The following is a 10,546-nucleotide window of genomic DNA, read 5'->3' as shown; positions in this document are numbered from 1 at the left end:
AGATGTTGTAAGCACTAATAAGATGTTCACTCAGTTGATGTTTGTTCCTGTTTAATAAACAATTTATCCCATGTTAATATAATACCTCTAACCTCACTGAAACCCATCGTATGCAACTGGGCACACAGAAATTAAAAAGTGGTGGCTTTTAACATCTTAACATTTGAAAATATTCACTCAAGTTGAAACACCTTGCAATTTCATTTGCGATAAAAGACTGGATTCCCAAGTAAACAAAACTATTCATAGGGGATGATGTTACTCTGTGTCAGTAAGAATGCCAGGGTTTGGCAAAAGGAGATTACTGATTTCAATATGTAAGTAGTTTTCCTCAAAATCTTCATGTCACTGATAATCACTTTCTCTAGATTTTGTTTCTTTCAGTAGTCCACAACTTTAAAACTGTGTCTTCTGTTCTGTTAAAATATGTGGACTAATCTCTGGTAAACCACCATATTTGATTTAGTTGAATATGCTTTAATAACATTTTCGGTTACCATAGTTAGTTCATGTGCCAAGTATTACATTTTTTCATTCCCCACAAAATCAGGACAAACTGTACGTCTCCTGCTGTGTCCGAAGCCGATTTGGCTAACTTTCAGCTATGCTAATTAAAGAATACAGCAATCCTATTTTTATCTGATTTTAAAATACTACAGATACACTGCTGGCAATTTTACTTGTTTTGATGCAAAATTAGTTAATTGCACAAAAAGTTCAGTAGTTTGTTTTCTGCTATTCATTTTCACATCCATGCACAGACCCATGCTCAGATACATGCCATAATGCTAAGAGATGTCAAACAATTACAAAGATTTATCAAATCCACTTTCAGGATAAGGCTTAAGAATATAGATTTGGATAACTTCAGTAAACAGAATGTCATGGAACAGAGGAGAAGGTAAAAGAAAGAGAATAGCTATACCAAGGTTTAAAGAGCTTTACTGAACAGAACTTCCTACAATACCCAAAAGTTCTGTTTTGAAAAGGATGTTTCTAATGTTTCTGAACACTTTGTTTAACCATTTAAAAATATTTACTAAATAATATTTATAAGCATTAAGCACTCCAGCCAACAGACTTTAAAATATTATGGACCTAAAAAAAATGATTGATATAATGTCCCAAGAGTAAAAGGGTTTTGTTAATTTGAAAATAAAAGTGTTCAGATCAGGCAGGCACTAAATTTGCAGTACCAACTCCCTCCTCCTCACCTACACAATTCATTTCTATACTGCATTGATATTGCTGGCCATACTCTTAGCTTACAGGGACAAAACCTATTCTGTTTGAAGTCGGTGGGCATTTTGCCATAGATTCAATAGGAACAGAATTTGGCATCTGAAAGCATGCTGCATGTGCTGAAATGTGGACCTGCAAAGTATTTGATCTGTGGTTTTACCTGCCTACACTACTGTTTTCGTTGCAGCTGTTCTTAGTTAAGTGTTCTTTTAGGCATCTGATCTTGCAGATCAACAAGCTGTTGCACAAACTACTTACCTTCTCCTATTTCCTCCAACTGGGTTATGTAATCTGAATCAGTTCAATGCATCTGATACTCATTTTTGCTCTTTATCTTTCGCTGTTTTGTAGGTTGTGAGGGCTAAAAACCACAGGTGCACAGAATGTTCATCAGCATCTTACTTTTGCAGGTCTTCCTAGGTTTCAGCTGCTGTTCCAATGCACAAAGTCTTTAGCAACGAACAGGCTCTTGGAGAATGTTAAAAGTGAATACCAACACATGCAGGGTTAGTGTTTGACTTGAGAATATCCCAGTGCAATTTGAGAGACTATAATCCTTTCTTTTGGATCATTATTCCTGCTTTATTCCTCCAGTAGCAAGCACTGCCAACATGTCTGGCTTTCCAATGAAAAGGGACACTGTATGAAAAGGCAAGGGAGGGCTTAACTGATTAGTGAAAGCACACAGAAGAAGTGGTCCAAAGAGAAGAATTGGATAGGTGGATGCATTAGAAATGAGATACAGATCATCTACCACTCTTCGCTCCTGCATTCAGATAAAAATGACGAGTAAAAATTCCGGTGATTTTGTGATCTGTGGAAAGCGAGTTTGTTGGCCTGCAGCCAGTTGCCAGTGGAAAGGTCCACATCACACAACTTCCAACACAGTAGGCGTCTTCTGATCTGAAGTCACAGAAGTTTGTTGCCAGATTCACTTGTAGCTTTAAACCGATATGGATTTACCAGGAGGCTACCAAGGAAATTTTAGCCTTATTGTAGCCCCTCTCCCACTCCACTGCTGTAGCGCTGGCAATTCGCTTGTTCCCAGCGTATCGCCTCATCCTCTCTCTGGCACCTCAACCCCATCTGCAAGCGGTGGGGAGTTGGAGAGAAGGCACAACCTGAGGCAGAACTGTGAGTATGTATTCTCCTGCATTTGGCCCTCCAATGTGGGTTCTCCCCGAGGCTGACGAGCTGGCGGAAAGGTGGGTGCCTGACATATGGTTGTGAAGGGAGTGCTGTGTCCCTGCCATTCACATCTGGCCTGCATCTGTCCCTGGCCTCAGTGGAGGAAACAAGCAGAACATATAATCCAATCACTTCTAGACAGGGGTCGTGGCTGAAGCACATTATCAAGACAAGCCTGCACCACTGCTACTCAGAAAGTATTGCTTTCTGAGCTCTAAGAAATAAAACTAGGAAACATGGGGTGACAGAGAAGGTGATAACGGTCACTCCAATATTTCTTGTAATTCTTTGCTTCTCAGATCCTGAAAAACAAAGCAATTTTAAATACCCAGTTCTTTTCTTTTTTTATGCATTTCTTCCATTTCAGTGAATGGAAAGCAGTTTCATTTATGTACTTGTGTGTACTGGAACGAATTAGGACAAATCCTCTATTGATTTTAAGATTCAGAATAGCTTATACACCATCAGAAAGTTGGGAGGCATTTAGTTAATACCCTTTTCAGTGCAGCAGTTTGATTTAACCAGCATGAAGTCTGCCCACGTGTAAATGCAGTCACTGACCCCTGAAGCACAGAGCCAAACACTGATAGCCTGACTCACTCCAGTGGGCAAGATTCAGATCTCACCTAAAGACCAGGGAGTGAGACCTACCTATACAAGGCTTGAAACCACCTCATTGGCATAAATGGATTTATTCATTTGAGGAAGGGAACCAGGATTTACTTTTGCTGCACAGACCCGGTCGTGAGAATACTTTTCACACATAGGTTTTCTTTTGGGTGAGAAGCCCCATTCAAGTCAGCATTGGCAGGACTGGACCCAGCTATTTACTCTCTATAGTTGGCATTGCCAGCATCAACATTTTTGTTTCAGCTCCACATCAAAATTCATGTGGGTGTAAAGCTTTCCCAGACACAGAGCATGAGCACATGAGCTTCAACATTAATGAGGGAATCTATTAAGCTCTGCTGCACGTATGTGTGTGCAAGAGTGTGAGCATAAGTACCAATTATAGCTTGGCAGCAGGTTGAAGTGGCTGTTCCATTCGTACCCTGCATTTTTGTTTGCTTATAACTTTCCTGAAAAATACTCCTTTGGGGCTGAAGCGTGTTATGCTTGCTTTTGGCTCAAAGGTGACTGACGAAAATTATAGGAGCCGCTTCTGAGCTACAGGAACCCAAAAGGAATGCAGTTCCTCCTGCACTCACCCTGCTGGCTTGGTGCTTGTGAACTGGCAGGGAAGTGAAATGAATGACAGTGCCCTCTCAGAAGTGCCCAGAGAAGGATTCTTATCAAATGCTATCTCCTGCCAAGTCTCACGAACACTGCCAGCCTGGAATGATGGGGAGAAGTATTTGGCAGCAAGGCCCTAGGTTTTCGAGATGAAACTAGGGGGAAGGGATGGAGACAGTATCACTAGCTGGGACCGGGCCACTTGTTTTTCCTGCATGAAAGATGGTCTCCAGAAATTTTAGGGAAGTGCATTGGTGCACTTATCATGCTGGTAAGGCTGTGTTGCAAGGTTTGTTTTTCCCCTTGGAGCATCCGAGTGAGTAACCGTGAGAATGCCCACTGCCGAGGAAGGATGTGTAAAAAAAAGTCCTTAGGAAAGAGCAGCGGGAGTGCATTAGGAATGCTTGCTGATGGGCAATGCACGGCAGACACAGGGGACAGCGTACCTCTCACTCTTCAGAGGTGTCAGCGTTTGACACATCCACTGGAAAGTGCGAACAAAATGTGAGGGAGCTTGTTTCCTTTCTATCTCACACACGAAAAGACATTTGTTACACACATTTGTCGGTCAGGTAGCAATCCTGGTTTTGAAGGCATTTGCTTATAGCATTAATGACACGATCAATTTTGCAATGTGCAAGTTTCATGTCAGGGCAAGAAGAGAAAGGTGTTATAACACACAACAGAATTCAGAAGCATCACATTTGTTTTCCACCTCTACTTAGATCTTCTCATATGGCACGGGAGCTCCTACCCAGATATCCTACTCCTAAGTGAATGCAGTAAAATTAGTTCTGATTGCTCCCCTCCTGTGAAACGGTACTGACTCACTTTTCTCCCTTCCTACCTGCTTTTCGCATGTCAAATTTACGTTAGCTCTCAGGCAGCTGCTTTCTTCCTTGACAAAGGCAGCTTCCTTTTGGGGGACAGAACAGCAAGGGACACCAACTACTAGTTAACTGGAGCTGCGTGACAAGGTGACACAAGCTGCAGAGCTCAAAATACTATGTATGAGGAAGGATGTTGCATATTGGTCTTACATAGAGAGGCACAAAAGAGGAAATGTGAGAGGAACAAAAGAAACGTCAAAGCTGTCACCATTCCCACAAAGAGGAAAGAGAATTAAAAAAGACATGTCTGATTCAATGTGGATTTGAGGAAGTTGGCTTTGTCTGCAAGGACAAGATTTGGACAAGATGTGAGGACAGTGAGGAGCTAGAATAAAAGCAAGTCCCGTAAGAGGAATGCAGAGCAATAGGTGATTTCAGCAGGAACATTCTGGATAGGCTCAAGGTGGGTATTTAGATGGAAGAGGGTGGTGTATTTGAGGCAGGAATGAACTGAGCATGGAATAATGATCATTAGGAAAGGAAGGAGCTGAGTACTCAAAGTTTGAAGGATCAGAAACATAATTTCATATAAATTGGATACAAGAGAAGCAAAAGTAAAATCTGGCGGGTCATCATGTTACGTGTGGGCAAGAGGAATGTTGGAGGTGTAAACAAGCACATCTGGAGTAGTGGAAAAGGCTATCAATTAAAAAAGTATCCCAACTCCCTCGTGTGTTGCGGCTATTTTCGCGATATTCCAGCAGTCCTCAATGGTCATGCCGCCTCCTCCCCTGCCCTGTAATCTGGCCACTTTGCATACCTCTGCTGGCTGCCTGATCGCGTCGGCAGCATGAATGAGTAATGAAAACCACACTCCTGGGCTACTTTATTTCACTGTGCCACTAACAAGTGTTACTTTGACCGTAACTTTTCTATGTCCCAGTTTATCTTCTTAGAGGTGTTACAAGAACAGATTAATTATTGTCCATAAAATTATTTGATGAAGTTGCTATGGTGATGCAAATTATATTGAATTCTTATTGTAGTCAAGCTGGAGTATGACTCTAAATGTCTTTCATAGAAAAGCAACATTGGGTTAATCTTTGCTAAACTCTTTGAAAATGGTTTTGAAACTATTATACTGCAGTTAAATGGGCAGAGTTCTACTAGGCTGGGCAAAATTAGGCTGCTCAGAAATGCATCAATAACCTTAGGTTGCTGTATACAGTCAGTGAGCGGCCTGGTTTTAGCCATGCAGCTGCTCTGGAGTTCTACATTGCCAGAGGTGCACGAGAAATGAACCATATATTCCTAAGAGGCTGTGGACACAGGCTTATGTCATAGCTAGCTACACTGGGGAAGCCAAAGAGCTGGTGTTTTCTGTTTCCTACAGTCTATTCTACATGTCTCTAACTCAAACAGATGCTAAATTCCTGGGGCTGACATCAAATCCACCTTTCCTTAAAAGCTGGGGAAAACACTATAACCCTTAACAGCAAATGAAACTATGGTGATCCTTGAAATGGGTCATGGGAAACATCTGGATTGTAACATGTTGCCAAATCATTTATAGAACACTGAAAGAGTGTTTCCCAACCTTATTCAGGTGGCTTCACTGCCTCTGGTTTTCCTCCCCATTGCCTCCTTGCCCCATCACTGTCCCTCTTACCATTCCCTTCAGCAGTTCCATCGGCCCAGCCCTATTTTGAATTTTTTGCCTCTCTGCAACTTTTCTTCATCAGCCCCCTTCGCTTCCCAGATTATGGTTGCTGGGGTTTTTTTGTTGTTATTTCCAGATACGCCCTCAAATCCTTGGTAATGAGCCTGCTACAGTTTATTAGTGTGTGCTTAGCTTTGTGCCCCAGCAGTTTTGTGCCCCAGAAGGGCTGATTTCTAATAGACCTGAAATTCAGCCAAAACACCTGTTTTAAATCTGAAGCTACATCTGATTAATGGTGCCCCCCGAACCCATAGCTTTTCTAATCGTTTGCAGTAGTATGAAGCATGGAGGAAGGGCATGGATGCCTGCAGCACTGTGAACACCAAAGCACCCAGTCAGATTGCAGGCATTACAGTGGGACAGGCACCACACAAGAGTAGAAATGACACTGTTGCAAGAAAGTGATATACATAATAAATTACAGCGGTCATGCCGAGACAAGGTTTTCAGCGCTATACAATACAGATGGGGAGAAACAGCCCTGTCAGCTTGTCTGTCCTTCCAGGATAGCTGGATGCCAGTGAAACACCGACACTTTTGGAAGCTTGTGAATGCAAGATACAGCATTTTTGCAGGAGCGGGATCCAGACTCTGGGATAACTTTTCACAAGGGAAAAGAATGTTGTTTAGGTTTGCCAGTTCGCTAAATATAGGACTCCTATCTTTGTATTAGTTTCTCTTCAGATACGTACTCCTTTCTCCTTTCATTCTCAAGCACACCCAGGCACACAAACAACAAATGAGTTATAAACTAATCAAACTTGTTTTCTTCAGGTTGGAAAGGAAAAGAGATAATATTTTGATTTCAACTTCCAAATCTTTGGGAGGTGCTCAGATATTATCTATCACAGCGCTTCAAGCTCCTCACAGTAATGGTATCAAGTGGCTCCCAAGCAATTAAAAAGCAACAAACAACTAAAAAAAATACATTTTCCCATCGCTTCTCTCTCCCATTTCTGCTTATGAACAAAAACAACGAGCAGAATGTTTAACTGTGGGGTAAAACCATGAGGTTTCTGTGCGTATGAAAAGCTGTAAAAAGGCTAAATTTATTTTTGGTTTTGGACCTCTAAGACCAAGGCCACTTTTTGTCCCCTTAGGAATGAGATATTTTGTCCAAATCTGGTCTCAGTGACTTCTAGAGTCGCAGCCTTCCTCTGTTTGGATAGTTTCACTGTTCCTGGAGAAAGTGATGGGCATAATCTGAGAAGAACTGAGGGAGCCTAAATTACTTAGGCCAACTCCATGGAACTTCTCCAAATAGCAACTTGAAGTGGGGTGTTGAAATCCTGGTCCTAGCTGAAGTTAGCATAAAAAATACCAGCAGTGTCAAAATTATATATCTCTGATTTACAGTATAATTTGGAATCAATACAAAAAGATGATGTATTCACAGCAATATGTGTTGCTGTATCAATAGCCTATAGCAGTCTCAGTGTTTTCACAGTGCAAAGCTTTGTGCTAAAGCTGTCTTATCTCAGAGTCCGCTGCTGTATACATCAGTGATTTATTTCCCCAGCATGGATGTTCGGGACTCCAGAAGCAGTTCAGAAGGAGCCAAGAAATACAAACACGACAGTATCTTCAAAGAGCCTGGCATTATGAAGGAAGCAAGTTCTACATGTGCAAGCGCTCCTTCTACACGCAGCAATGGCATTATTTGGGTTCAGCTTTCACCAGATGTCCTTCCTCTAACACCGTTTTTCCTTATGCATTATAAACAGATAATCCTACTTATATATCCTGTCAAGCAGACAGAGTCGAGTATTATTTGTATACTGCTTCTGTTGAAGTTGCCTAATAAATATTTCAGTGGCTTCATGGATGAGGGACAGTTCCAAGACAACTTCTCAGGAGACACTTCTGGGAGAGGAAGAACATTTGTCTGCTGGAATCCTGTGGTTTCGCTGTATTATTCGCTGCCGTGCGTTTGGGAAGGAGGAGAAGAGCCCTGTTGTAACAAGTAATGAAAGTTGCAGATAGCTGGGAGGCTGTGACTGCACTTCGGCAGTGCAGGCGGGAGGTAACGACTCCAGGAGCTGTTCCTCGTTGTCTGCCACTGAGTCTGGGTCGTACAGGTACCAGGCTTACAGAGGGCACGTTAAGGGACAGTTAGCTAACTTTTATGAACAGAAACTTTAAGTAACTTCGTACAAAATCCTAAGAAGCCAAGGACAGAGCCACCGACTAAGTCCAAGAGCATCCTGAGAAGCATTTAGCTGAGTAGCAGAACAGTGGGAGGCTAATCACGAAAGACCTGAAAACCACCATTTTTTTTTATGCTTGCTGCGATGTACGTTTGGGGAATTTTTGGCAAGCTTCCAAATAAAAGTAACTCTGAGGAGAAGCAAAGATCGCAGCAACCGCGCGGCTCCAAACTCCTCGTTGCCCCTGACCGGACTGTTCCTTTACGCTTCACATTGCCTAAGGCGACACTGAAGGAGTTCCCACAAAACCCTCCAAGCTAAGAAATACAAAAAAAATTCCTTCGGGGGTGGTGGGGGAAGACACCCCACTTGCTGCACGAGATTTTTTACACAGCGCCTCGACCCGCCCCGCTGAACCCAAACAGGGGCCCACCAGCCCTCCCCACTCACTCACCCACCCACCCACCGCTGCCTGCCCACGGGGAAGGGATATCCCTCCCTCAGCTTTTGGCGGGCCGTGCCTGCCCTGCTCCCCTCAGGAGACCGACCTCTCACCGACACCCCCCCACCCCCGGCCCGCCACACCCGCGCGGGGGCTCGCGCGCGGCACCACGTGACGCTCCCCCCCCCGCCCGTCCCCCCCAGCTCGCCGCCGCCTTGTTACACGGCGGAGCTTCCCGCGGGGCGCGTGTCACGTGGGGCGGGGCGCCGGGGATCACGTGATGCGGGGCGGCCCGGCAAGATCCGAGGAGGAGCTCCGCCGCCGCCATTTTCCTTGCGGCGCCCAGTGTGTGTCCCCCTGTCCCCGGCCGAGCGGAAGGCGCGCAGGGGGGAGGGGACGGCGGCTGGGGGAGGGGGGGCGGGAGGAGGAGGAGGAGGAGGAGGAGGAGGGGTCCCTGCTCGGGTGACAGGTCCGTCCCTGAGGGCGGAGCGGGGGCCGCCTGCGGCACGGCGGGGTGAGGAGTCCGTGCAGCTCCGTCCCCCGGCTAGTCCTCCCGTCCCGGCCCCTGAGGAAGGAGCGGAGCCGCTCTCGGTTCCAGCGCCGCCAGCAAACCGCCATGTCCGGCCAAAGCCTCACCGACCGCATCACGGCGGCGCAGCACAGCGTGACCGGCTCGGCGGTCTCGAAAACCGTCTGCAAGGCCACGACCCACGAGGTCATGGGGCCCAAGAAAAAGCACCTGGACTGTGAGTACCGGGGAGGGATGGCGGACGGAGGGCTCTCCCCGCGCGTCCCGCCGGGCTCCCCCCTCTCCCGGGGTCCTGTGGAGCGGGGTGCCCGCTGTGGGGCTGCCTGCTTTCCCACCGGCCTCGCAGGGACGGGAAGCCTCGTCGGGCGGAGGAGCTCTGTGTGTTTCAGCATAGGACGTTCTCATGGAGGGGGGGGGGCGTAGGATCGGGGACGTGGCGATGGAGAGCTTGGGAGAGGCTGTTCGGTGTATCTGCTCTCCAGAAGGGGCCTTATTAGCTCTTCCATATGCACAGGGCCCTGGGGAGTGCGAGCTGCTGAAGGACAGGACTTGCCCCATACCTCTTCTTTGGAGGGAGAGAGAGCCACGAAGGCCAAGCAGAGGAATGGGGTGTAATTTCCTTACTAATTGATCTCATTTGTGTTTTGCTACGGCAGCACTCCCCCGTTCTGTAGAGGAGGTGCAGGAGTTTTAAGAAGGAATAGCTGATCAATTGCCTTAATTCTTTCCCAAATAGTCTACTAGAAAAAAAAAAAAATTGCTTCTCCGTCATTCTGGTGACTCTTCCACGTAGAATAATGTGTGAAATGAGTGCTTGAGGGGCTAATCTCTCTCAGTAGGGGTGTTGTTCTTAATCTTACCTTTTTAGTATGTCTCCTTTGCTTGGGAAGATGGGCCTAAGAGGACTTCTTCAGACCTTCAGTACCTGAGCTTAACATCCCATACAGAGTCTGGCCTTTTCTCAGCTTCTATTAAAAATAGATCCAAGGTGGGAAGGCTTAAAAGGTTTTCTATGAACTGAGTTCCATCCAAGTGATTGTGAAGAGAATGATGAGCACTGAAGTTCCTATTAGTGTGTCTCCCACTAAGCTGTAAGGTCACAAGACTGAGGATGTTCTTGGCTTGAACGCCTGATTATCTTGCATCTATTTATTCTAGGCCTTTTAAAGACCCTCCTCTCCACACACCCCCCACCCCCTTTCACTTCCCCCAATA

The 10,546-nt window shown here is 45.5% G+C and overlaps 1 protein-coding gene across 12 annotated transcripts in view; it reads left to right on the top strand.

Annotated features, from left to right (window-relative positions):
- Positions 1–9,184: 9,184 nt before the first annotated feature.
- The window catches only part of PICALM (phosphatidylinositol binding clathrin assembly protein), a 69,490-nt gene continuing 68,128 nt past the window's right edge, over positions 9,185–10,546 (top strand). For 2 of the 12 annotated variants that reach the window (XM_030043174.2, XM_030043173.2), the window contains exon 1: positions 9,185–9,548. In XM_030043174.2, the coding sequence (XP_029899034.1) occupies positions 9,419–9,548 (130 nt within the window). In that variant the 5' untranslated portion in view covers positions 9,185–9,418. The remainder of the gene's footprint in view (positions 9,549–10,546) is intronic. The other 10 variants (XM_030043177.2, XM_030043181.2, XM_030043178.2 and 7 more) reach the window with 6 other exon arrangements.

Source organism: Aquila chrysaetos, chromosome 19, assembly GCF_900496995.4.
Source record: "Aquila chrysaetos chrysaetos chromosome 19, bAquChr1.4, whole genome shotgun sequence".
NCBI classification, from domain to species: Eukaryota; Metazoa; Chordata; class Aves; order Accipitriformes; family Accipitridae; genus Aquila; species Aquila chrysaetos.
Note: the sequence above shows the minus strand (reverse complement) of the source record. Positions and strands in the feature narration are given on the sequence as shown.